Below are 26,674 nucleotides of genomic sequence, written 5' to 3'. Positions count from 1 at the left end.
CGGCGATGTTGTTGCCTGTGCCGGTGTTCTCGGTGTAAGCAAAGATGTGAGGGTGTGGGCTGCCTACTTTCCACTTGAGTCGGTTGAGAGCCATTCTTTCTCCTGTCTTCGCTATGCAGCTGAGAAGGGAGATGGGCCTCGGTTTGTCTGGTTCTCTGGGCTTCGGAATGGGCTGTATATCTGCCTTCTTCCATTCCGGTGGGAGTCTTTGTACTGTCCACGAAGCATTGATGACTTGTAGCAGAGCCTCGTGTCCGGCTTTATCGGCGTGGGAAAGCATGGAGTAGGTTATCCTGTCGGCCCCTGGAGCTGTGTCCTTGCTTCGTTTTAGCGACTTCTGGAGTTCTTGCTGGTTGAAAGGTCTGTCGGTGTCATCTTCACTGTTGCAGGCCTCTTCGATCATCTGGAGTCTGACCTGTCGCAGACGCCGTTGTGTCTCCTCCGCCTGTCTCGGGAGGTTTTTCGTTGCTGCTGGATCAGAGAACAGTTTTGCAAGTCTCTCGGCTTCCTCTTCTGGGTTGGGATGGGTTGGTGGTGGTGGTGTTGCCTTCCCAGATGCCCTTCGGATCTGGGCCCACATCGTGCCAAGGGAGGTGTGCTCGTTCAGTTCGGAGCACCACTTGAGCCAGCTTACGTTTTTTATTTCTTCCTTCTCTTCCCTGGTATCCTTAACTATGACTTGCAGGAGATGTCTGTTTGTTTCCGTGGGATGTCTCCTGTAGTTTCTTCGGGCCATGTTCACTCTGTGGTTGAGTTCTTTCACCCTGGGACAGTAGTACCAGTAATCATTGTACTGTCTTGATGTGGGTTTTGTTTTTGGGATAGCCTCTTCTGCCGCTTGGTGAAACGCCTCGACCAATTGTGAACAAGGTGCAAATACCCACTTTGTAAATGGTAACAAAAAAAATCCGTTACACAACATTCCTTTAGAATCTGTGATGCTGGTTTGTGTGATACGCATTAATAGTTCAGTTGAGAGGTTATCTCCACCATAATCTTGTAACCTCCAGTGATAAGACGAGGAAGGCAGCAGTGTTACTCTAACACAGCAGATCTCGTGACTCGCTAGTGTCCTCCAGGGAACTGCAGGAGATACCAGGCAGCGCATTCACGGGCAACGCAACAGGGACGCTAGCCTGGTTAGGATTTACTTGAGGGTAAGTTGATCTAAATTACTACATATACATTAAGGTTAACTTCTCCCCTAATAAAACATACACAGGAACCATAATATAAATGAATTAATAAAGCAACAGATTAATAGTAACCATTAAAATGTCTTAAGGCATAATCTAAGTAAATCAGAATATAAAATACTAATAAACAAAAATAATAATCGACATGTAGACAAGGAGAGGAACAATGTCATCAGGTGGCGATAAAACACACGATAATTATCCACTAATCTATTACACCAAACAAATATTATAAAGACTCTTAATGAAATATAAGTAAAAATAAATGAAAACAATATAAACATTAAATCATAACACAAGTGTCTCGGTGAATGGCTAAACTCACTCACTATCTTGCCTCCACAAACCTTCCCATACACAAGGTCACAGAAGAGATATGTCCACATCTTAATATATAACTCTTTACAATCAGGGTTAAGTCTAGTCATTATGGTAATCTCATTTTGCTAATTTAATTTTTTTCTAATTTAATCTAACATAACTAAACCGAAGCTAATAGAACCAAACCTAACCTAACCTAACACAATCTAACCTAACCCTACCTAACCACACACACACAGCTGATGATGCAGGTATCATATAGAGTATTAATCCCCCACAGGTCAGGACAAGATGGAATGGAGTTGGGGTATCCTACGAGCGACATACGAGTCCTTCCTCCTATCCCTGGGTGTGTGGGATGTCCTTCTGCCCTACGTCATCTGGGGGCAGCGCATCGCTTTCTTCTGCCTCCTCTTGGTGGCGACGGTGGGGCGACGACTGAGCCTGAGGAGGAAATATGTGGAGGTGCTGGATCGTGTCTTCCAGTTTGCTGCCGTCGAGCTGGCGGAGGAGGTGCAGCTAGAGGAGGAGGAGGAAGAGGGGGAGGAAGAGGAGGATGGGTGAGTAGAGGAGGAGGAGGGAGAAGATGAGAGGTGAGGATATTTTTCTGGTTGTTTATTTACCTCGAGGACGAAGAGTTGCAGAGTTGCTTTCTACGGTACTTTTGTCGTGTGTGTGTGTGTGTGTGTGTGTGTGTAGAGGTATACACAATTTTGAGTCACTTGACAATATGACTGAGAATGGAAGAAAAGTAAAATTCTCTCTCTCTCTCACCGTGTCCTTGCTGTCCCCAGTGTGGTGATCTGCCCTGAGGCGCCACGGGCAGGTGGTGTGGACTCCCCCAGCGGCTCCTTCAGGTTCCAGGACCCGATGGCGTACATGGCGGCGGGCATGAGAGCCGTCGTCCAGGACTGTGTGAGTCAGAGCTTCTCCCCTGCCGAGCTACGCACCTGGAACATGATGTCCAGGTGAGTGTGAGGGTTCAGCACACCTTTAATTACCCTCCAGGTGAGTGTGAGGGTTCAGCACACCTTTAATTTTCCTGGAGGTGAGTGTGAGGGTTCAGCACACCTTTAATTATCCTCCAGGTGAGTGTGAGGGTTCAGCACACCTTTAATTATACCTCCAGGTGAGTGTGGGGGTTCAGCACACCTTTAATTATCCTCCAGGTGAGTGTGAGGGTTCAGCACACCTTTAATTTTCCTCCAGGTGAGTGTGGGGGTTCAGCACACCTTTAATTATACCTCCAGGTGAGTGTGAAGGTTCAGCACACCTTTAATTATCCTCCAGGTGAGTGTTACGCTTTGAGACATGTTCACACCATTTTATGACCTCCACCACACCGTCCATGGTCTAATAACCTCGCGTGGTCCCACAGAACGAAGCAACAGCTCCACCTGAGACTGACTCCCTCCCTGACGGTATTCTGGCTGGTGGGAGTCATCATCCGCCACGTCTTCCTCTTCCCCATGCGGGTCCTCGTCCTTATCCTTAGCATCTCCACCCTCGTCGTACTCTGCATCGCCGTCGGGCTTCTGCCGGAGAGCAAATTCAAGCGACGTCTTAACGCCTGGGTCGTCACTTGGTGCTTCGACTTCGTGGCTGGGTCCCTCTCCGTCGTCGCCAGGTAATGTTGCTATCGTCAGTATCATCATCACTTCGTCAGGTAGCTCCTTCGTTTCAGGTGATATACTCAACATTGTCAGGTTGTGTCAGCATTATCAGGTTACTGTATCAACATTGTCAGTATCATGTCAGTGTTGCCAGATAATATCTATTGTGAGGGGTTGATAGAATTAAATGTTGAGTTTCACCACAACAGACCAACTGCTCAATTGCTAGTGAACCGGTAAGTGATGAAACTGTAAATAAAAATGATATAAAATGCAACCTTAGTCTTATCTATTTAGGTAAGTTATCCCTTCAATAGTTACGTTTTCGTTGAATGTGCATCAAGTTAGGCCCCCTCTTCAGAGACATACAGAGGTAACTAAGTTCAGAATTATTTCACTAATACCCAGAATTTATCCCGACAGGTTCCACGATACAGAGAACCGACCGACTCACGGGATAGCTGTAGCCAACCACACTTCACCCATCGACTCTATGGTCTTAGCCACCGACCAGTGTTATGATATGGTAGGTCCTGTGAGCGGTGGTGGTGGTAGTAGTAGGGACAGTGGTAGCAGTAACAATTATCAGCTCACAGGTCAGCTTATACAACACCATATTGATATTTATTCAGTAAAAGCGTCATATAAGTACATAATAATTCATCATTGGTGTATAGAGAAAGTATAAGTATTCAAACAATGATAAGTAGTAACTTGATTCACTGAAGGCAAGCCCAGGGAAAGCTATTACCTTTTACTTTTTACTTTCACTTGAAGATTAGCCCTCAACTTATTTCACGCAAGATTAACCAGCCTAATACTAACCTAACCTTATACAGTATTAACCAGCCTAATACTAACCTAACCTTATACAGTATTAACCAGCCTAATACTAACCTAACCTTATACAGTATTAACCAGCCTAATACTAACCTAACCTTATACAGTATTAACCAGCCTAATACTAACCTAACCTTATACAGTATTAACCAGCCTAATACTAACCTAACCTTATACAGTATTAACCAGCCTAATACTAACCTAACCTTATACAGTATTAACCAGCCTAATACTAACCTAACCTACAGTATTAACCAGCCTAATACTAACCTAACCTAACCTAAAGTTAAACTAATCTAATCTAACTTTTACCAGGTAGTGTTAGGTGTGGTTAATCTTCAGTTGACCCATACTACTACTTTTTTTTTTTTTTTAGATAAACGTGGCCTCCACCCACACATCATGCCCACCACACCCACTCCTACCTACCACACCACCACACCACCACCACTCCCACCACTCACACACACCACCACCACCACCCCACACACACCACCACCACCACCACCACTCCTACCACCACCACCACCACTCCTACCACTACACCACCACCACCACCACTCCTACCACACTACACACACCACCACCACACCACCTGCACACACTACACCACACCACCACCACCCTACCACCACACCCACCGCCACCTCACCACCACTACCCTACCACCACCACCACTCCTTCCACCACTGCTCCACCACCACCACTCCCCACCACCACCACCACCACCACCAACCACCCCACCACCACACACACACACCACCACCCCACCACCACCACCACCACACCCTGTACCACCACACCACCACCACCACCACCACCACCACCCACCACTACACCACCACCACACCACACCCCTGCACACCACCACACCACCACCACCACCACCACACTCCACCACTGGCATCCGACCACCAATCATCACACCACCACCACCCCACCACCACACACACACACACACTGCCCACACCACCCTACCAATTACTAATACCACATTACCACTCACCACTCCCTGACCACCACCACTCCCACACTACACCACCACTCCTACCACTACTACCACCACCACCACCACTCCTACCACCACCACCACCAGACAATAACAATACCCCCTCCTCTCCCCACAGGTAGGTCAGAAGGCCAGCGGCATCCTCGGGGTCTTCATGCACGCCCTCTCCAGGTCCTCCTCTCACATCTGGTTTGAGAGGACCGCAGCCAAGGAGAGGTCCCAGGCTGTCCAGAAGTGGGTGTTGCTTAGCTGGAGGGTGGTGGGGGACTGTTGGAGGATGAAAGGGGACTGTTGGGGTGGTGGGGACTGTTGGAGGATGGTGGGGGCTTGGAGGATGGTGGGGGATGTTGGAGGATGAAAGGGACTGTTGGACGATGGTGGGGGCTGTTGAGGGTGGTGGGTTGTGAGGACGAAAGGGGACTGTTGGAGGGGTGGTGGAGGGAGGACTAAGGAGGGTGGTGGGGATTGTTGGAGGATGGGGGCTGTTGGAGGTGGTGGGGACTGTTGGAGGACGAAAGGGACTGTTGGAGGTGGTGGGGACTGTTGGAGGATGGTGGGGCTGTTGGAGGGTGGGGGACTGTTGGAGGATGGTGGGGACTGTTGGAGGATGGTGGGACTGTTGAGGATGGTGGAGACTGTTGGAGGATGAAAGGGGACTGTTGGAGGGTGGTGGGGACTGTTGGAGGATGGTGGGGGCTGTTGGAGGATGGTGGGGGCTGTTGGAGGATGGTGGGTACTGTTGGAGGATGGTGGGGACTGTTGAAGGGTGAAGGGAGACTGTTGGATGGTAGTGGAGACTTGGAGGGGTGATGGTGACTGTTGAAATGGTGGGGGACTGTTGGAGTGTTGAAAGGTTACTGGTGAAAATTTTTATGTTTCTTTTGTTCTTCTTCCTCTTCTTTTCTTCCTTTTCTCATCTCCTTCTTTCTTCTTCTTTTCTTCTCCTCTTCTCATTCCCTCTTCTTCTTTCTCTTTTGTTCTTCGTCTCCTTTTCTTTTCTTCTCCTCCCTTCCTTCTTCTTCATTCTCTTTTGTTCTTCTTCCTCATCTCTTCTTCGTCTCCTCTTCCTTCTTCTACATCATTAATATCACCACTACACCCCCTACAGGCTACAGGAACACGCCCAAGACCCCACTCTCCCCCCCATCCTCATCTTCCCTGAGGGCACCTGCGTCAACAACACGGCCGTTCTACAGTTCAAGAAGGGTTCCTTTGAGGTGTGTTGACGGGGCCATCACCCTGTAGTGTTTATAATTGTGGTTTAAATGATGTTATCTTTTACCTAACCTAATCTAAACCTAAGCTAATGTAATATAGCTTAAACTAATCTAATTTAATATAATCTAACCTAATCCAATCTAATATAACTTAACCCAATCCAACCTAACCTAACCTAACCTAACCAAACCTAACCCAACCTAACCCCGTACCTCTCCAAATCGACACTCATCACTCTCTTCCCCCCCCCCGCCTTCCCCCCAGATCGACACTATCATCTACCCCATCGCCATCCGGTTTGACCCTCGCTACGGTGACGCCTTCTGGTACCAAGACACCTTCGTAGAGTACATCTTCAGTATGATGACGTCGTGGGCCATCGTGTGTGACGTGTGGTACCTCCCGCCCATGACCAGAGGCACTAATGAGTCACCTGTCGCCTTTGCTAACAGGTAAGTGTGTGTGTCTGTGTGTGTCTGTGTGTGTGTGTGTGTGTGTGTGTGTGTGTGTGTGTGTGAGTTTGTTGCCCCCGCCCTCTTTTTTTCTCCTTATCTCTCAGTCTCACTCTTCTTATCTCTCTCTCTCCTCTTCCTCCAGGTTCTTATCTCTCACCTCCTTCTTCAAGTATCTCTCTCTCTCCTCTCTCTCTTCCAACAGGGTAAAGGCCAAAATAGCTCACCGCGGCGGCTTCGTGCAGTTGGCTTGGGACGGCTTCATCAAACTTAACGCCAACAAGAAGGCATTCTGGGAGAAACAAAGCCAGTGGAAACAAAAACAACAGCAGGAGTTCGCCAGGCACTTCAACGCCGAGGAACATTGCCAGGCGAAGGATTAGCCAGTGTAAGCGAAGACTACAGGCGAAGGAGACAGTCTTAGGTCCTGATGGTCACTATGTAAACATACTGAGTAACAGTGACTGGAATAGATAGATAGACAGGTAGATAGGTAGATAGATAGATAGATAGATAGGTAGATAGGTAGATAGGTAGGTAGATAGATAGATAGATAGATAGATAGGTAGATAGGTAGATAGATAGATAGATAGATAGATAGATAGATAGATAATAACAGACTGTCAGACAGACAGTCTGACTGTAATCTCTTCAACTGATATAATAAGATTATTAAACAATAAACAAATAACAATGAAACAATACAAAATATATTGAAGAATTAACCTAAACTTATATGATAACATAACAGCCATTGAGTGAACATATATGAAAAGTGAATCCCTTGACGACGAATAAAGGAGTTAAGCCATCGTCCTTAAAGAGTTAAGCCATCGTCCTTAAAGAGTTAAGCCATCGTCCTTAAAGAGTTAAACCATCGTCCTTAAAGAGTTAAGCCATCGTCCTTAAAGCCATCGTCCTTAAAGAGTTGCCATCGTCCTTAAAGAGTTAAGCCATCGTCCTTAAAGAGTTAAGCCATCGTCCTAAAGAGTTAAACCATCGTCCTTAAAGAGATCGTCCTTAAAGAGTTAAACCATCGTCCAAAGAGTCCTTAAAGAGTTAAACCATCGTCCTTAAAGAGTTAAGCCATCGTCCTTAAAGAGTTGCCATCGTCCTTAAAGAGTTAAACCATCCTTAAAGAGTTTTCATCGTCCTTAAAGAGTTAAGCCATCGTCCTTAAAGAGTTAAACCATCGTCCTTAAAGAGTTAAGCCATCGTCCTTAAAGAGTTAAGCCATCGTCCTTAAAGAGTTAAAATAAAGAGTTAAACCATCGTAAAGAGTTAAGCCATCGTCCTTAAAGAGTTAAACCATCGTCCTTAAAGAGTTAAGCCATCGTCCTTAAAGAGTTAAGCCATCGTCCTTAAAGAGTTAAGCCATCGTCCTTAAAGAGTTAAGCCATCGTCCTTAAAGAGTTAAGCCATCGTCCTTAAAGAGTTAAGCCATCGTCCTTAAAGAGTTAAGCCATCGTCCTTAAAGAGTTAAGCCATCGTCCTTAAAGAGTTAAACCATCGTCCTTAAAGAGTTAAACCATCGTCTTCAAAGGGTTTAAACATCATTAATATAGTTATGACGTAGTGATGTATGATAACCTTTGATATCATTAATACCCAGAATTATACCACCTTGCACTCTGCGTTATAAAAACTACACGAAGATTATTATTCTACAAAAACAAAACTTGGCAACTGTGTCATCTTGAGGGGTAGACGCAGGCACAGATATAAGAAGTATTCAGTTTATTGTCAGCCTCGGGAGTGATAACATCGTCTCAGAGTTCCTCCATGGTGTGCGTAAGTACCATTATGTTGTCGGTATGTATGTGTGTGTGTGTGTGTCCATTTTATCATCGAAGCCTATTTTGGTCTGTCTGTCTGGCTATCTTTCTGTCAACTCTGTCTGCCTGTCTGTCCGTCACAACAACATACATCTTGAACCAGAGTCAAATTAATTTAGGGAACTTGACCAAAAGGTAACTTAATTAGATTTTCCATTCACTGACAGACAGACAGTCACAGAGATAGACAGACATACAAACAATGAGACGTACACGAACACACTGATACACACATACACCGCACAAACATAAACATACATACATACATACATACATACATACATACACTATTGGTGTTTATTTCACAAGTGATGGACTCAGGGAAAAAAACTTATCAATTCTTGTCCAGCTCTGATAACGCTGGACATGTTCACTGACACTTGCATCATCAGTTGTTGAAGTTTATCACTTTGGCCGTGCTGCCGTTCTGTCGTAATGGACCGTCGAATCTTGTTTAATTCGTTGGTATCCACCTGACGCTGCATTCTGAGTTAAGTGCTCAGTGAGGGCTGCCGTGAGCTTGACAGAGTTCTGATGTTCTGTGGCGGCAAGCTCCTCTGGATTAGTTAATCCCATTCCTCCAAGTCTCGGTGTTAATGTAGGGTTAAATAATGTTTTTTTTTTACTAGTGTTAGGATGAAAGTGACCTTGATGGGTTCTTCTAGAGGGCAGAGGGGGGTCTGATATCAGGGATAGTGCGCATCAGGTAATTCCAGCGATGCTTGACTCCAGGGGTGAATGCCGCAAATGCTGCATGTGGCTCAGTTTTAGCAGCCTCAGACAGAGCTTGGATTTCCTTCACCCACCCATTCACCTTTCCCGTTACGTACTTGGTCTTGAAGTCCTTCGTGCCGATTACTGCACCTAGGTGTCTTTGGTCATCCTTTGTTATTTTGACCTCACTTCCACCGAACACCTCCATTGCCCGTTCATAATGTTCTGACTTCACATTGAGGAAGGACTTGCTGGCGTTTGGGTGGTACCCTATTTGTGGACCATTTGATGTTACCAGGTCCCACCACTTTTTGATGTCCTCCACATTTCCTGCTCCTGTTAGGTCATCAGCATACTACTACTACTACTATTATTGGTAACAGAATAATTGGTACTACAACTAATATTACTAATGATAGTAACAGAATAATTACTACTATTACTTTCTGTACGACACTTTCTGCAATAGAGGGAAAAATCGATTTAATTTGAACAGAAGACTAAGGCAGAGAGAGAGGTCCAGGTGAGTAGTGTGTACCTATAGGTGATAAGGTAACTGATAAAGGTTCTATCTGGCTGTACCTGTGACCACCTCACCACTAATGATAACTCAGGTGTTGTCTTCCTGTTTGGCTTACGTATATTAAATATATTGATAACTTATCTAGGTTAATAATTACTTTTGTTTATACGGTAATAATAATAATAATAATAATAATAATAATAATAATAATAATAGTAATAATAACACTGTAGTAGCAACAACAACAACAACAACAATAATAATAATAATAATAAATGGTTCACATATGAGATCATGCTCACACAACTAATTTCATATTGCTGAATTCGAATCTGATATTTGTTTTGTTCTATCAGACCAGGTTTTATAAAAAAATCAATAGGTACAAATATTTAATATTCCATCACGTGTCGTTCAAAAGATGAGATTGTCTCATGTGACTGTGCTTTCATGACTAATTTCATATTAATGAATATTAATTGGATGTTTCATTCTACCATCAGACCTACTTTCTTAAAGAATAAAAAAATAGTAAATATAGTAACATTATCGCGTCATGCAAGATACAATTTTAAACCTATCACAGATAAGCTCATAAAAAATTGTACCAAAAAACATAAGTTTAAATCCTTTATAATGACAAAATATGAAGTTCTAAAAGTGCTGTAGTGATATGCACTCCATCTTCTAGCAGGTTACGCTGCTTTAGTCTGGATCCCAAAACTTCAGCCTTTTCTTTTGACAAGTTTAGGTCCCTGATGAGATCATGAAGCGCTTCTTGAGTAAATAGTTTAGGCCTGGTACTTTCAGAGTCATCCTGGTAGTCGTTTTCCATTGAGGTAGAGGTAGAATCGGAATCACTCAATTCTTGTTCAGTCAGTGGATTTGGGACTGGAAGTTCAGCACTGTGCGGTACTGGTCGGATTGCAGAAGCAATATTGGGGTACTGTACCTTGCCTCGTGTCTTGATTTTTATTCCCTTAATATTTGTGAGACAGAAGTAGCAGTCACTACTGTGGTCTTTAGGTTCACGCCATATCATTGGTACAGCAAACGGCATTCCTGAACTTCGTTTACCACACATCCACTCGCTCAGGTGGTTAACACAAGACTTACAGGCTACATGAGGTGCCCATTTCTTGTCTTGGTCACCCAAATGACATTTGAAGTAACGTTTGTAGTTCAGTCGAACAGCTTTTGTGATTGGTTTCTTGAGGCTACCAAGAGTGAAGGCACCACATATGTAGCAAAAACTGTCAGCACCGTTCACACACTTGCGACGTTCCATGTTTTGTTAATTTCAGAGTAATTACAAATCATGCAGGTGTAGATATGCAATATCATGAATCAGCAAACTGAAACAAACAAAAAAGCACAAATCAGGACAAAATAATTGCATAAGTGGAGCCAATGAGCATATAAATTACTGTATGAATAGCATGGTACACTAAATATATAGATATGCTGGTTCTGGAAAACTGAGCCTGATACAGCTATACGAATGTCATAATTGAGTTCAGCACATACAATTACACTAGAATCAGACTGTTTTGATCCAGAACCATGAGAATTTTTTTTATGTTGACCAGTGTAATAATAATAATAATGTAATAGCCTCTGTCTTATAGGCAGAAGTATTATATAAATGGGTTAATTACATTAGACTCATATACTCTATCACCCTCTGTAACTTTCCACTAGCTATGAGGTGGCATGTTCAGAGCACGTGTTAAGGTGTGCCCACGGGAAGTCGCGTCACTTAGTGCTGAGTTAAGGCTTTGAGTAGCCGGTTCTCTGGCCACCTATTGCGGGCAGTAGTTTGATAACCCTGACTAGAGGAAGACGTTATTGAGAGCCATCGTGGATGGTTCCGTCTTCCCTCGAGGGAGGACGTCGGATATATTACCGTTCTCCCTCGATGGGTGTGACAGGCACTCTTACTCAGCCCCTCACACCAACAGGACGTATTTTAGAAGAGCTATATAACATAGCCTCCGTCCTCATTTAACACTCATAACTACAGTGATTAAGTTACGGTGATAATCCTTTCTAAAAGTGTACATAGAAACCTTTTATAATAAACACAGAAAAGGAACACATTGGATTTCACTACAGAAGATGCACTAAACTTTGATTTATATTTTAGTATGTCTAAAATATAAGGTAACGTGCTTCTCAAGTGATTGTTACAAGTGGTGACAACCCAGGAAGGTTATTACACATATGACAGTTTCACAAGTAACTGTTATACACACTAACAGTCACCTCAACAGATACACAGTTGGTAAAGGTAGAGATATTATGTTCTCCCCATTACTGTGTTATACTACTGTTAGAAAAGAAGAAAACGTTATAATAATAACAATAACAATAAATAAATAAATAAATAAATAAATAAATAAATAAATAAATAAATAAATAAATAAATAAATAAATAAATAAATAAATAAATAAATAAATAAATAAATAAATAATAATAATAATAATAATAATAATAATAATAATAATAATAATAATAATAATAATAATAATAATAATAATAATATTCGTCAACCATAACAGTCTCTCAGGATCTTACAATCACTCTTCCAGGTGGCAGGAATGATGGCTGGGAGTCCCACGCCTGCTAGCTGGGAATACCTGCAGGTGTGGAAGAACCTCGACTCCAAACAGGTGTGGGAGGAACTACGGCCTTACGTCATCTGGGGACAGGTGGTGGTGTTTGTGTGTTTCCTCTTGGTGGCGACGGTGGGGCGACGACTGAGCCTGAGGAGGAAATATGTGGAGGTGCTGGATCGTGTCTTCCAGTTTGCTGCCGTCGAGCTGGCGGAGGAGGTGCAGCTAGAGGAGGAGGAAGAGGGGGAGGAAGAGGAGGATGGGTGAGTAGAGGAGGAGGAGGGAGAAGATGAGAGGTGAGGATATTTTTCTGGTTGTTTATTTACCTCGAGGACGAAGAGTTGCAGAGTTGCTTTCTACGGTACTTTTGTCGTGTGTGTGTGTGTGTGTGTGTGTAGAGGTATACACAATTTTGAGTCACTTTACAATATGACTGAGAATGGAAGAAAAGTAAAATTCTCTCTCTCTCTCACCGTGTCCTTGCTGTCCCCAGTGTGGTGATCTGCCCTGAGGCGCCACGGGCAGGTGGTGTGGACTCCCCCAGCGGCTCCTTCAGGTTCCAGGACCCGATGGCGTACATGGCGGCGGGCATGAGAGCCGTCGTCCAGGACTGTGTGAGTCAGAGTTTCACCCCTGCCGAGCTACGCACCTGGAACATGATGTCCAGGTGAGTGTGAGGGTTCAGCACACCTTTAATTACCCTCCAGGGGAGTGTGGGGGTTCAGCACACCTTTAATTATCCTCCAGGTGAGTGTGAGGGTTCAGCACACCTTTAATTATCCTCCAGGTGAGTGTGGGGGTTCAGCACACCTTTAATTACCCTCCAGGTGAGTGTGAGGGTTCAGCACACCTTTTATCCTCCAGGTGAGTGTGAGGGTTCAGCACACCTTTAATTATCCTCCAGGTGAGTGTGAGGGTTCAGCACACCTTTAATTATCCTCCAGGTGAGTGTGGGGGGTTCAGCACACCTTTAATTATACCTCCAGGGGAGTGGGGGTTCAGCACACCTTTAATTATCCTCCAGGTGAGTGTGGGGGTTCAGCACACCTTTAATTATCCTCCAGGTGAGTGTGGGGGTTCAGCACACCTTTAATTACCCTCCAGGTGAGTGTGAGGGTTCAGCACACCTTTAATTTTCCTCCAGGTGAGTGTGGGGGTTCAGCACACCTTTAATTATCCTCCAGGTGAGTGTGAGGGTTCAGCACACCTTTAATTATCCTCCAGGTGAGTGTGGGGGTTCAGCACACCTTTAATTATCCTCCAGGTGAGTGTGAGGGTTCAGTACACCTTTAATTATCCTCGAGGTGAGTGTGAGGGTTCAGTACACCTTTAATTATCCTCCAGGTGAGTGTGAGGGTTCAGTACACCTTTAATTATCCTCGAGGTGAGTGTGGGGGTTCAGTACACCTTTAATTATCCTCCAGGTGAGTGTGGCTATTTAAAAGATGAGTCAAGTGACTCCTTGTGTGTGTGTGCGTGTGTGTGTGTGTGTATGGCAGTGTGTACGTGTGTGCGTGCGTTTGTAACAGTGTGTATGTGTGTGCGTGCGTGTGTAACAGTGTGTTTGTGTGTGGGTCTGGGAACGATCTACCATATTATTTTGGAACTGTGAATATAATAGTCAACTCTTATCTACATTTCATAACAAACTCATCTTCCTCACTACCACAGGACAGGGAGGGAGCGTTACCTTCGGCTGAGTCCCTCCCTGACCGTTTTCTGGGCACTCGGGTTCGTGGTTCGGTGGGTGTTCCTGATGCCAGTTCGAGTCCTCCTGTTGGTCCTCAGTCTTAGTACTCTGGTGGTGATGTGTGCCGCTGTCGGTCTCTTCCCCACCAGCGACTTCAAGCGACGCCTTAACGCCAGAGTCGTCATGTGGTGCTTCGACTTCGTGGCCGGATCCCTCTCCGTGGTGGCCAGGCAATGTCTTGTCCCTCTTTATGGTGGCGAGGGGATGTGTCTGTCTTTGAGATAAACTTGTTTATATGATACCACTATCACGTTTATGTCGCCTGTTGGACAAAATTCCACTGGACAAATTTTCCCAACACGAAATCCCTCGGGACATTTAACGAGTGTGAGGTTGCGGAACAAGAATTATTTCAATAATACCTAGAATTTATCCCGACAGGTTCCACGATACAGAGAACCGACCGACTCACGGGATAGCTGTAGCCAACCACACTTCACCCATCGACTCTATGGTCTTAGCCACCGACCAGTGTTATGATATGGTAGGTCCTGTGAGCGGTGGTGGTGGTAGATAGGTGCATGAACCAGTGACACACACACACACACACACACTCATCCATCTTTCTTCTTCAGGTCGGCCAGAAGTCAAGAGGCATCCTGGGTATATTTATGATGGCTCTGGCTAAGTCCTCACACCACATCTGGTTCGACAGGACAGAAGCACACGAGAGAGCTAAGGTCACCAAGATGTAAGTGTGTCTGTCTAGGATCACAAGAGATTTCTTATATATCAAAAATAAAAATGAATCCTTCTATATAGGATACATCTTAATATAAAATCTCTTACCTTGTGTAGGATCCACGATCACGCTCAGGACAGCACCAAGCCGCCGATCCTTATATATCCTGAAGGCATCTGTAACAACAACACCGTCGTGCTACAGTTCAAGAAGGGCGCGTTCGAGGTAATACTGTATTTACAAGCTGAAGAAGGTCGCGTTCAGGGTGATGCTTATATTAGATTTTTTCCTAACGCTTCAACACTTATGTTATGTTATTTCCAATAGAATAATAGGGTTGGTATTAACAACGTGTAAGGGTGGACTAAACTATTTAATTATTAAAACACACAACACTGGTATGGCACACGGCAGCACTTCCACGACGCGTGGCCACACTGGACTCTCACAGCACACACAGCTCACAGCAGGACTCCCACAGCACACACAGCTCACAGTAGGACTCCCACAGCACACACAGCTCACGGCAGGACTCCCGCAGCACACACAGCTCACGGCAGGACTCCCACAGCACACACAGCTCACAGCAGGACTCCCACAGCACACACAGCTCACAGCAGGACTCCCACAGCACACACAGCTCACGGCAGGACTCCCACAGCACACACAGCTCACGGCAGGACTCCCACAGCACACACAGCTCACAGCAGGACTCCCACAGCACACACAGCTCACAGCAGGACTCCCACAGCACACACAGCTCACGGCAGAAAGTGTTGACAGGGCCAGCCAGGAGTCCGACTCGCCGGGGTGATGGTTCGCGACTGAGAGCTCACCTCAGTCACACCGTTATGACGCGCTGTGACGTTGATTGACGTCAGTAATTGCTGCTTGAACCAGCCAACGAGTCGTTAGCCAGCTGGTCCACAATCATGGCATGACAACTTATTCCGACAAACAACAAATTACACCCCCGCCTTCCCCCCAGATCGACACTATCATCTACCCCATCGCCATCCGGTTTGACCCTCGCTACGGTGACGCCTTCTGGTACCAAGACACCTTCGTAGAGTACATCTTCAGTATGATGACGTCGTGGGCCATCGTGTGTGACGTGTGGTACCTCCCGCCCATGACCAGAGGCACTAATGAGTCACCTGTCGCCTTTGCTAACAGGTGAGTGTGTGTGTGTGTGTGTGTGTGTGTGTGTGTGTGTGTGTGTGTGTGTGTGTGTGTGTTGTACTAGGATATTCACGAACTAATTATATAGACAAACAGAGAAACAGACACATACATATTACAAAACAGACAGTTAATAGATAGACAGAGAGACGACGACTCAGTTAATAGATAGACAGAGAGACGACGACTCAGTTAATAGACAGACACAGTTAATAAAAACAGTTAATAGACAGAAGAAGCTTCAGTATATTGAGACACATAGTTGATAGACAGACAGACACAGACAGATAGATAGACAGACACACACGCACAGACAGAGAGAATACGCCTCAACTAACAGCCACCTCCCTTCCCTCACCAACAGAGTCAAGGCCCTCATAGCTCACCGCGGAGGCTTCGTTCAGTTAGCCTGGGACGGTCGCCTCAAATACAGTAAGCATGACAATGAAGCCTGGGTCAAGTACAGGAAGAGGCAGCAGGTGGAGTTTGCCAGACGATTAAGTGCAGGAAGTGAGGATGATAAAGATGGTTAGGTTAGTTTAGTTTAGTTTAGGTTAGGTTAGTTTAGGTTAGTTTAGGTTAGGGCTCAATAACCTCAGGAGTAATGACCAGGCGTTCTATATATTCCACTATTCGATAAATGTATACAATTTATATATACATAAAATTATATAATATTTTTTTCTAAAGACTCAGTATTTTTATCCTATAATCTATAATATCATGCATATAAACACCAACTATATAAAACTGTACAATAACTCGTGTAAAGATTTAATTTAATTTATATAAAATGTATTCTTTTTAGCTAAACACAATATAGAAAATTAGGCAGAAATTTTAACCCAAGTTCCAATATTTTTCCTTCTGTAATTTCTTTGTTTATTATTTATTTATTATAAGTAAATGATAAGGAACTTGGGCTAAGAAGACACTTGTTTATCAGGCATAGTAAACAAACTCTCCTGTGCAGCATTTATTCCTCACAAGCGATAAACAAACTGTAAACAAATTATCACGTGTTCCCTATAATGTTAAGGACTGTGTTTGTTAGCTCGGATTATAGGAAATTATCTTCTTGAGTACGATTATAAGAAAGCACATAATCTCTTGAGTACTAAGTTAGTTAAGTAAGTCAATTAATCTTATGAGTACGTTGATTTAAATTATCATACTGAAAGGGTTAAATAATCGTACTCAAGGGGTTAAATCATCGTACTCAAGGGGTTAAATCATCGCACTCAAGGGGTTGTCATCATACTCAACGGGATAAATCATCGTACTCAAGGGGTTAAGTCACCGTACTCAACGGGTTAAGTCATCATACTCAAGGGGTTAAGTCATCGTACTCAACGGGTTAAGTCATCATACTCAAGGGGTTAAATCATCGTACTCAAGGGGTTATCACCATACTCAAGGGGTTAAGTCATCGTACTCAACGGGTTAAATCATCGTACTCAAGGGGTTATCATCATATTCAACGGGTTAAGTCAGCATACTCAAGGGGTTAAGTCATCGTACTGAAGGGGTTAAGTCATCGTACTCAAGGGGTTAAGTCATCGTACTCAACGGGTTAAGTCATCATACTCAAGGGGTTAAATCATCGTACTCAAGGGGTTATCATCATACTCAAGGGGTTAAGTCAGCATACTCAAGGGGTTAAGTCATCGTACTCAACGGGTTAAGTCATCATATTCAAGGGGTTATCATCATATTCAACGGGTTAAGTCAGCATACTCAAGGGGTTAAGTCATCGTACTCAAGGGGTTAAGTCATCGTACTCAAGGGGTTAAGTCATCGTACTCAAGGGGTTAAGTCATCGTACTCAAGGGGTTCAGTCATCATGGAAGGATGGTAGTGTCATTATGGGAGGAGGATGGTGGCGTCAGCGTCTTATCAGTTACGTCAGCGTTTTCGTCAGCACCAACAATGATTCTGTTCTTCATCCTATCATAGAACTGAAGAATATAAATACCAAATAAAAACATGTTCTCTAGTTCATTAATGTTATGTTTCAGTAACTGTGTCGTGGTGTCCAGATAATACAGCTCTAATTTGTTCTCTGAGTGAACACTTTGAAGAACTTTATGCTCCAGGCTTTGGGATGATTTAAGCAATTCTGTTTTGATATCGTAAATGACTCTAAGTTTATGTGTGTCTTTGAATCTCTGTTTAGTTGGTGTTTTGTTATGTAAATCGATCATTTCCCTTTGGTAATTCGTGTTTATTTCGTTGGTTATTTTATCCTGTTGTTCTTTCGTGTTTTGTATCTGGTCGTGTTTTATGTATTTCTGTAATTCGTCTTTAGATTCTGAGGTGTAGGTTTTCTGTGTGATTTCTTCCTGTAGTGTTTTGATGATGTGGTGGAACAGGTTCTCAAAAGCCTCTAGATCCAACGACTGCGTGTTTGTTACGGCAGATCCGCGAGAGTCCAGCCATCTTGTCAGTGCTGTATGAACGCTATCGGCCAGTTGCTTCATAAACTCTTTATTCCCTTTCTTTATTTTGTCTTTATATGCTATTTCTTGTTTTTCTTCTTCATATTCCACAGTATAAATCTTCTGCTTGACTTCTTTGTTATCTTTTAAAGCTCCCAGTAACTGTATTGTGATATCCAAGTTAGGATTTTGTTTATTTTCCTCGTTGCAATATTTTTCTTCAAGATCTAGTAACTCATTGTTGATCAGCGACTCTTCATGTAGTCTCTTATTTCTCTTATCTTCAAGAGTCTTCAGTTTAGCTTGACATTGTTCTTCAAGGTCTTTCAGTTTAAGTTGGAGAGATATTTTGTGTTCTTGCATTGAGGAACATAATTCTCGAGTGACTTCTTCAGGGTGGTGTGGGTGTTGGCTCTCGTCCTCAGAGACTCGACGTAACATTGGCATCTGGGCGTCGTCAGGGCTGTCTGGGTTACTCACTGTGTCACCCACTGGGTCATGAGGCATTATTTTGTTAGCCTCAGAGTTACTGGAGTCATGTGAAGAGTTCCGTTCCTTTCTCAGGACATAAAGCACCGCTCCTGAGATTGCTGAGAGAAGCACAAGTAGCAGCAACACCAGACAAGTCACATATTGTTTATAGTAAGTGATGGTGATGACGGAGGCCTCACAGTTACTGAGTGCCTCGTGCAGGAGTTTCTGGTTTGGTTGTAGAGTGGTGGAGAAGGTCGTGCTGGTCACCTTGAGGCTGCCAGTGTAGTTCTTGAGGCTCAGTGACCCTCCATCACCCAACACGACAACACTACTCTCCTCGTTCACACTGGTGGTGGTGGTGTCCTGCACGACCACCTCCCCGCCTTCCTGTATCACCAACCCTCCTACAGCCACCTCAGAGATGTGGCTCTTCTGAAACTCGAGGAGGGAATCTTTGTTTACATGAAGCCTCCTGAGGGTGCTAATGTTACTGGAGAGAAAAACAGCATAAATACCAGCCATTAGAGGCGCCGATACCTCCACCACCTTAATGACGGAATTGATCACTGTGAGTTGTTGAATTTCCGCTGTTGTTATAAACTGGGTCACATTGGTGTCCTCCAGGAAGACACGATTTACATGACCAGGGAGTCTATCCAGGGAGGAATTCCTGGCGGATAGTTCTAGGTGGGTGTGGCAGGGAGCGAAGGCAGGGTCAGGGGCTCTCTCCACCAGGACTTGAGCGACGCTGATCACCATCACGTTGACACACACGTCCTCACTCACACGGAGTCGACGAGCGTTCACCACAAACACTTTCTCTATACTGTCGTCCACCGCCCCCCTCAACACCACAGTCTGTTGATGAAGACAATATTACTACTACTACTACTACTACTACTACTACTACTACTACTACTACTACTACTACTACTACTACAACTAGTAAATAATACTTCCATTACATTGTCATTTCTATTACTATTACTATTGCACCTGCTAGTACCGAGAGAGAGAGAGAGAGAGAGAGAGAGAGAGATACCTCGTCAGTGCCCTTGTAGTCACAGTACAGAGTGGCTACGTTATGGTGGCACTCCTTGGCACCCACACCCACTGCCAGGTCTTGGGGCATTGGGGAGGAGGTGCCCAGTATCCAAATACACGCCCACACCGCCGCCCACACCCACGCCCACGGTGCACCCAGCCACATCACGGGGAGGTGCTGTTGGTATGATTTTGTTGGATAAATTAGTCTAACCTAACCTATCCTAACTAATCCTAACCCAATCCAACTTAACCTAACCCACCTAACCTAAGCTACCCTAATTCCCCAGGTAGTATTAGGGTGATCAATCATCAGGTGAAATAAGCTGGGCAGTGTAAGCTTCAGGTGATCTGTTTTACTTCACCAACTTCAACCAATTTACAGGTGTACAAATTAACGTTACAACACACCTGTCAAACTTATTCCCACAGATGTTATTCTCACTGGGCACGGGTGATGCAGGTGTCTGTTGACGGTAGACTGACACACACACACACACAGACACAGACCATTTATCTACCTTATCAGGCACGCCCACAAATTGTAAATGAAATGATTAGGACAGAGATATCGCACGAACACACACACTACTCTACACTGCACTACACTACACTACACTACACTACACTACACTACACTACATACACACACACACACACACACAACCACTACACTACACTACTCTACACTACACTACTCTACACTGCACTACACTACACTACACTACACACACACACACACATACTACACTACACTATACTACACTACATTACACTACACATTTTCAATAAAACTTGTGTACACTATTCAACAATACTTTTCAAATTATCTCAAACATTTTATTACATTTTTCAAGTTGTTGTTGTTTACAAGATTTTCCCCAAATGAAATAAACAACAATAAAATCTTCTTTTTCACTCTGGGTATATTCTTGCTTCTCTTCCATAACCAAGCACTCCATCCATAAATTCTCTTCCGTTTCTGATCCCAGCACAAATTCCTCCTCCTTCCTTCCTTCTTTCTTTTCCTAATTCATTCTCTGTTATGTTGTTGTCACTTTTAGCTACAATACTATTTCTTTGATCAATGCTTATCTCATCTGTTTTTCTTCTTCGTCTTCTTCTTCTTCTTCTTCTTCTTCTTATTTTTTCATCTTCCTCGCCATTTTGCCTTTAGGGATTTTGTCTATTTTGTCCACGAAATTTTGTCAATTTCGTCCACGGAAGAATATGTCCAAGTGACGTCATTCCACTCTGTCGCTCTCTCAAAAGTTTTATTAAATTTCCATCAGAGATGATTGTCAACTCCTGCGACCCGCCCATTCATCTACTGTCTCTCTCTCTCTCTCTCTCTCTCTCTCTCTCTTTCTTCCATTCTTCTTCTTCTCTTTCGTCCATCTTATTACTTTATTCTTTTCTGCAAATCTTATTATTTCTTATTCACCTTCTTCATCTTCATATATTAGAGTTGTGAACAAAGAGAGGGCGAGAGAGAGAGAGAGAAGGTAGGCATCAAATGAGACAGGAAGAGAGAGAGAGAGAGAGAACGGAGGGAGGGAGGGCACAAGACTCACTGAGAGCTGTACGCACGTGAGCCAGCCCACTAGTGTGTGGTGGATGGTGGTAGTGGGCGGACGGGCTGGCTGGCTGACTGCACTCCCTCCCTCCCGCTGTCAGCCGCTGTAAGACGCTTGTAATCCTCTTATCCATGAAATCTTACAGTTCTCATTGGCTTCGCATTGACTGTGAAATATAGCAATCTAAGACATTGTCAATTCGCGTGAAGGAAAATAAAAATTTCTTTGAAAACTGGAAAATGAAAATTGTGATATAAAGTTCTTGGGGTTGTTGTTGTGATGGTTGTAGAGGTTGTTAAGTGTTGGTGGTAAGTAGACTACTGGGTTGTGATAGTATATATGTATGTGAAGTGCATATAATAACACTTGTATATACTATATAATTATGTTAAGCTACATAGCATCCTGAGAGATAATTGCTGACTAACGATAATTTTAATGCATTTATTATTTTTGGACATAAATATAACAAATTACTGTACGTTATACCTAACTTACTTTAGATATAACTTGGCTATTTTATGAAACAGAACAAAATTTAGACAAACACGAATTAGTTATAAATGTAGAAATAAAGGCATTGTTATCCTTATTTGGTGTGACATACATACATACATACATACATACATACATACATACATACATACATACATACATACATACATATGCAAATATATAATGTGTAAGTATGTATGTATGTATAATAAGTATGTATAGTATATTATGTATGTATGTATGTATCAAATATGCATACATATGTATAACTAAAGCCGATGCCCGAAACTAAAAAAAAAAAGTAATAATTTCGCAGTTTTCGTCAGTCAGTAAATTTCTCATCTGCGACAAAGGATTAATTGCAGCCTTTGTGACGTTTCTGACATAGGTTTTAATTAATCCTGTATATGATGCTAGGTTAGGTTAGGTTAGGTTAGGTTATGTTATGTTATGTTATGTTATGTTATGTTATGTTATGATATGTTATGTTATGTTATGTTATGTTATGTTATGTTATGTTATGTTATATTAGATCAGGTCAGGTTAGGTTAGGTTAGGTTATAAAGTTATAAAAGTTTCCCTGGCAGTTATTTCCCCTCTCCTAACATCACTATTGGTGGGAAAATGATACAGGAAATTGAGAGAGTTTTGAGAAGTGAGAAAGATAATTGTGTGTGAGGAAGATTTTTGGGGGTAACTTTGAATAATTAAGAGAGAGAGAGAGAGAGAGAGAGAGAGAGAGAGAGTAATTTCTGAGACAGTAATGGAGACAGAGGCAGATAGAGATTAACGTGGTTTATGATAGAGACAGAGATATTGATAAATTGACCGAAGGTTGACAGGTGCTGACATGGATCGTTTTACACAAGAATACCTTATGAATTCCACACGTTCTCTGTGTGTCTACCTGTCTGTCTGTCTGTCTGTTTCTCTGTCTGTCTGTCTGTCTGTGTTTATGAATCTCTCGGTCTGACTATCTGTCGATGAGTACGTTCAGTTTTCATTGTCTGTTTGCGTGGCTATCTATCTATCTATGTATCTATCTATCTATCTATCTATGTATCTATCTATCTATCTATCTATCTATCTATCTATGTATCTATCTATCTATCTATCTATCTATCTATCTATGTATCTATCTATCTATCTATCTACCTGTCTGTCTGTCTGTCTGTCTGTCTGTCTGTCTATCTATCTATCTATCTATCTATCTATCTATCTATCTATCTATCTATCTATCTATCTATCTATCTATCTATCTATCTATCTATCTATCTATCTATCTATCTATCTATCTACCTGTCTGTCTGTCTGTCTGTCTGTCTGTGTGTCTGTGTGTCTATCTATCTATCTATCTATCTATCTATCTATCTATCTATCTATGTATGTATCTATCTACCTGTCTGTCTGTCTGTCTGTCTGTCTGTCTGTCTGTCTGTCTGTCTGTCTGTCTATCTGTTTACACTCACTTCTCACACTCACCGCTCGAGGGACTACCCGGACTCATCACTCCTCAATAACAATGTGAATTTAACAAGAAGCAAAATAAAGTGATTGACTGTGTGAGGTGAAAGACCTTGTTAGTGTTAATAACTAGACCAGGTTACAGGTGGATTACCCATCCCTTCCGTGTATGTGTGTGTGTGTGTGTGTGTGTGGTGTGTGTGTGTGTGTGTGTGTGTGTGTGTGTGTGTGTGTGTGTGTGTGTGTGTGTGTGTGGTTCTGGTTGTGATGTGTGTCTGTGGTTGTGGGTGTAGCAGTGTGTGTAGGGGCCAGAGCAGTGTATAGGGGGTGGTAGAGCCCAGAGTGGTGCAGTGCACACAGGGGTGGAGGCAGTAGGGGTGGTAGGGGGAGAGCAGTAGAGGTTGGTGGGGGCAGGAGAGAGCAGTGGTGGTAGAGGGGGCAGGTGGTAGGGGCCAGAGAGAACAGTAGGGGTGGTAGGGGAGGAGCAGAGAGCAGGGGGGTAGGGGCAGGGGGCAGGCAGGAGCAGGGGGAGAACAGGAGGAGCAGCAGGGGGGTAGGGCAGAGACAGTGGTGCTAGGGGCCAGAGAGAGCAGTAGTGGTAGCCAGGAGAGAGAGGGGGGTGGGAGAGTTGAGCAGGGAGGGGCCAGGAGGAGAGCAGGGGGGGTAGGGGCAGGAGTAGGTGGACAGGGCCAGAGAGAGCAGTAGGGTGTAGGGGGAGAGGTGGGGCCAGGAGAAACAGGAGAGGGCAGTGGGGGGTAGCAGGGCAGAGAGGAGGGCCAGGAGAGAGCAGAAGGGGTGAGTGGGGGGGCAGGAGAGCATAGGGGGTGGTAGGGGACCAGGGGGAGAGCAGTAGGGGTAGGGAGATGGTAGGGGTGGGGCCAGGAGGAGAGAGCAGTAGGAGGTGCAGTAGGGGGTAGGCCAGGAGAGCAGTAGGGGGTGGTAGGGAGCTATAGGGGAGGGAAGGATTTATAGTGTATAAAACAGGACTATCGTAAAAAATTCTGACGTATCGGAATGAACTGTGGAAATGTCTATAGAAAAATACAACTATGTATTTTTCATCTGTCTGTCTGTTGCCTGTAGAGCTTAGTGCAGAGAGAGAGAGAGAGAGAGAGAGAGAGAGAGAGAGAGAGACAGAGAGAGAGAGAGAGAGATCACATCTTCTCAACACACAATTTTATAAGTAAGGAACACTCACCCTTCATGACACACTTACAAATTCTTGGTTAACTTAAGCCTCTTGGTGGACCTTATAAGTAACTACCACCAACTTTACAGCCACCTGACCACGAGAGCTTTTATAAGTTAGTTCAGGGTCTACTTAAATTAGTCTGACCAGGTGTATGAAAGTAAGCAGGTAAGTGAGCTTAGAGGACAATTACCAAGAAAAATAACTTGTAAACGGGAGTAAAAGAGAAGGAGGGAGGTAGGAGAAATGATGATAAAGGAAGGAATAAGAGAATGATAGTAAAGGAAGGAATAAGAGAGATAATAAAAGAAAGAATAGGAACAATAGCAAGAAGAGAAGATAACAATTGGAAGAAAATAGGATATAATAATAGGAAGAAACGTCGGAGTGAAACTAAATCATCCGATAAAAAAAAATAAAAAAGTAACCTAAAAAGACGACTAAAAAAAAGAACTTATTTCAAACTCAAATTTAATCTCAAATAATTTTTTTTATATTCCAGGAACGCGCAAGAGATGATTCACTTTGTCTCTCTCTCTGTCTCTCTGTATCCCTCTTTGTCTCTCTCTCTCTCTCTCTCTCTCTCTCTCTCTTTGTCTCACCTTTTCTCTTTTTCTTTGTCTTTCTCTCTCTGTTTGTCTCATTTTATTTCTCTCTTTGTCGTACTCTCTCTCTCTCTCTCTCTCAAGCTAAGGATAAAATATGAACAGTTCTTTCTATTTTCAACCACCTTCCTGTTGAGCTGGTGGCCATGCGAGGAGGTGGATGGGTGGATGGGTGGATGGGTGGGTGGATGGGTGGATGGATTGATGGGTGGATGGATGGTGGATGGTGGATGGGTGGATGGGTGGGTGATGGTGATGGATTGATGTGGATGGATGGGTGATGGGTGGATGGATGGATGGGTGGGTGGGTGGATGGGTGGGTGGGTGGGTGGATGATGGATGGGTGGATGGATGGATGGGTGGATGGATGGGTGGATGATTGATAAATAATGCTAACAATAATTGCAATAAAGCGATGGTAATAATAAAAACAAGAAAAATAATAACAATAATATTAAAAATAATAAAATACGCTCTTATGAATCTTTATTAAATTACTATAACTAATTACAACAATGGCGACTAAATTCACGCACAAAACATTGATAAAGAAAACGTGATGATAATTAAATTTTAAACTCACGGCTTATAGGTATAATTATAATGTATATGTATTACTGCTCTTCGGTAATTAGGATCATTAAGCATGTATAGTTTAGCTTATTCACAAGGTAAATATTAATGATAAAATGAGTCGAGTGTTTGGTACCTGTTATCAGTTGGGTCGACTCGAGTGGCCCTGCTTATTTTTTTCTCGGATTTTATTTTTATTTGTATTTTTTATTAGATTTTTCGACGTGATTGTATTTTTTTTATTAGTTTTATAATGTTAATATTTTTATATTCTAGTATTTTTCATAATTAAAATTTTTATGAATCAGATTTTTTATTAATTTTGTTATGTAAATAAACTATCTGATGTGATCGATATGTTTATCTCTCTCTCTCTCTCTCTCTCTCTCTCTCTCTCTCTCGTCTAAACTGAACCTCATTACCCAACCATTCATAAATTTAAACCCAGACATAATGTGCCGCATTATTGACACACACACACACACACACACACACACACACACACACACACACACACACACACACACTCACTCTAGATGGGTTCCTAACGAGGCCAGTAACACAGGCCCCGCACAGAAATAGCAAAGGAAAGAAGATAATTCGAGAAATATAGGAAGGAAGGAATGGCTGATAAAGAGGAATGATAAATAAGAAATAAGGGATAAGGACAATAATGTGAGGATTATTCTTGTATTTTGTAGTTGTATTTTCCTTCTGTTGTATTTCTCTGTTTTGTTGTTGTTATTATTGTTATGTTAATCTGTATCATTTTTGTTATTATCATCATCATTTTCATCATCACCATCACAATCACTATCATCATCATCACCACCACCACCATTACCATCGACACCACCACCACCA

At 43.2% G+C, this 26,674-nt stretch overlaps 4 protein-coding genes across 5 annotated transcripts in view; 3 read left to right on the top strand and 1 right to left on the bottom strand.

Annotated features, from left to right (window-relative positions):
• The first annotated feature begins 1,040 nt into the window (after nt 1-1,040).
• LOC121862244 (glycerol-3-phosphate acyltransferase 3-like) lies at nt 1,041-7,192 on the top strand. 2 transcript variants are annotated; one of them, XM_042360340.1, is made up of 9 exons: nt 1,041-1,157; nt 1,798-2,077; nt 2,312-2,485; nt 2,896-3,144; nt 3,554-3,656; nt 5,098-5,213; nt 6,088-6,196; nt 6,462-6,649; nt 6,855-7,192. In XM_042360340.1, the coding sequence occupies exons 2-9, from the start codon at nt 1,809-1,811 to the stop codon at nt 7,030-7,032; spliced, it is 1,386 nt and encodes a 461-aa protein (XP_042216274.1). In that variant the 5' UTR covers nt 1,041-1,157; nt 1,798-1,808; the 3' UTR covers nt 7,033-7,192. The 2 variants fall into 2 exon arrangements, with proteins under 2 accessions (XP_042216274.1, XP_042216275.1); XM_042360341.1 differs by lacking the exon at nt 2,896-3,144 and having other exon boundaries at nt 1,043-1,157.
• A 1,146-nt stretch (nt 7,193-8,338) lies between these two features.
• Nucleotides 8,339-16,640, top strand: LOC121862243 (glycerol-3-phosphate acyltransferase 3-like). The gene is made up of 9 exons (XM_042360338.1): nt 8,339-8,440; nt 12,314-12,600; nt 12,831-13,004; nt 14,009-14,257; nt 14,469-14,571; nt 14,663-14,778; nt 14,886-14,994; nt 15,758-15,945; nt 16,316-16,640. The coding sequence occupies exons 1-9, from the start codon at nt 8,432-8,434 to the stop codon at nt 16,482-16,484; spliced, it is 1,404 nt and encodes a 467-aa protein (XP_042216272.1). The 5' UTR covers nt 8,339-8,431; the 3' UTR covers nt 16,485-16,640.
• Nucleotides 16,641-17,585: 945 nt separating this feature from the next.
• Nucleotides 17,586-20,389, bottom strand: LOC121862535. Its single transcript, XM_042360839.1, has 3 exons — nt 20,319-20,389; nt 19,906-20,085; nt 17,586-19,721 (listed from the first exon to the last, which is right to left on the bottom strand). Exons 2-3 carry the CDS (start codon nt 20,071-20,073, stop codon nt 17,793-17,795), a joined length of 2,097 nt encoding a protein of 698 aa, XP_042216773.1. The 5' UTR covers nt 20,074-20,085; nt 20,319-20,389; the 3' UTR covers nt 17,586-17,792.
• A 945-nt stretch (nt 20,390-21,334) lies between these two features.
• LOC121862242 overlaps nt 21,335-26,674 on the top strand; it is a 48,685-nt gene continuing 43,345 nt past the window's right edge. Inside the window, exon 1 of the mRNA XM_042360337.1 lies at nt 21,335-21,589. The gene's annotated coding sequence lies outside the window, so the exon portion shown is untranslated. The remainder of the gene's footprint in view (nt 21,590-26,674) is intronic.

The sequence above is a fragment of the Homarus americanus genome, unplaced genomic scaffold (genome assembly GCF_018991925.1).
Source record: "Homarus americanus isolate GMGI-L3 unplaced genomic scaffold, GMGI_Hamer_2.0 scaffold31037, whole genome shotgun sequence".
Lineage (NCBI taxonomy): Eukaryota > Metazoa > Arthropoda > Malacostraca > Decapoda > Nephropidae > Homarus > Homarus americanus.
This window is presented reverse-complemented; position numbering and strand designations above follow the sequence as displayed.

Bases quoted from the DNA above. Each gene is read 5' to 3' on its own strand.
- LOC121862243 (XM_042360338.1), top strand. The intron at 12,601-12,830 runs GTGAGTAGAGGA...TGCTGTCCCCAG, and splicing joins GGGGAGGAAGAGGAGGATGG to TGTGGTGATCTGCCCTGAGG. The intron at 14,995-15,757 runs GTAATACTGTAT...CCTTCCCCCCAG, and splicing joins TCAAGAAGGGCGCGTTCGAG to ATCGACACTATCATCTACCC.
- LOC121862535 (XM_042360839.1), bottom strand. From the start codon at position 20,073: ATGTGGCTGGGTGCACCGTGGGCGTGGGTGTGGGCGGCGGTGTGGGCG. The intron at 19,722-19,905 runs GTATCTCTCTCT...CTTCATCAACAG, and splicing joins ACTACAAGGGCACTGACGAG to ACTGTGGTGTTGAGGGGGGC.
- LOC121862244 (XM_042360340.1), top strand. From the start codon at position 1,809: ATGGAATGGAGTTGGGGTATCCTACGAGCGACATACGAGTCCTTCCTC. The intron at 2,078-2,311 runs GTGAGTAGAGGA...TGCTGTCCCCAG, and splicing joins GGGGAGGAAGAGGAGGATGG to TGTGGTGATCTGCCCTGAGG. The intron at 6,650-6,854 runs GTAAGTGTGTGT...CTCTTCCAACAG, and splicing joins CCTGTCGCCTTTGCTAACAG to GGTAAAGGCCAAAATAGCTC.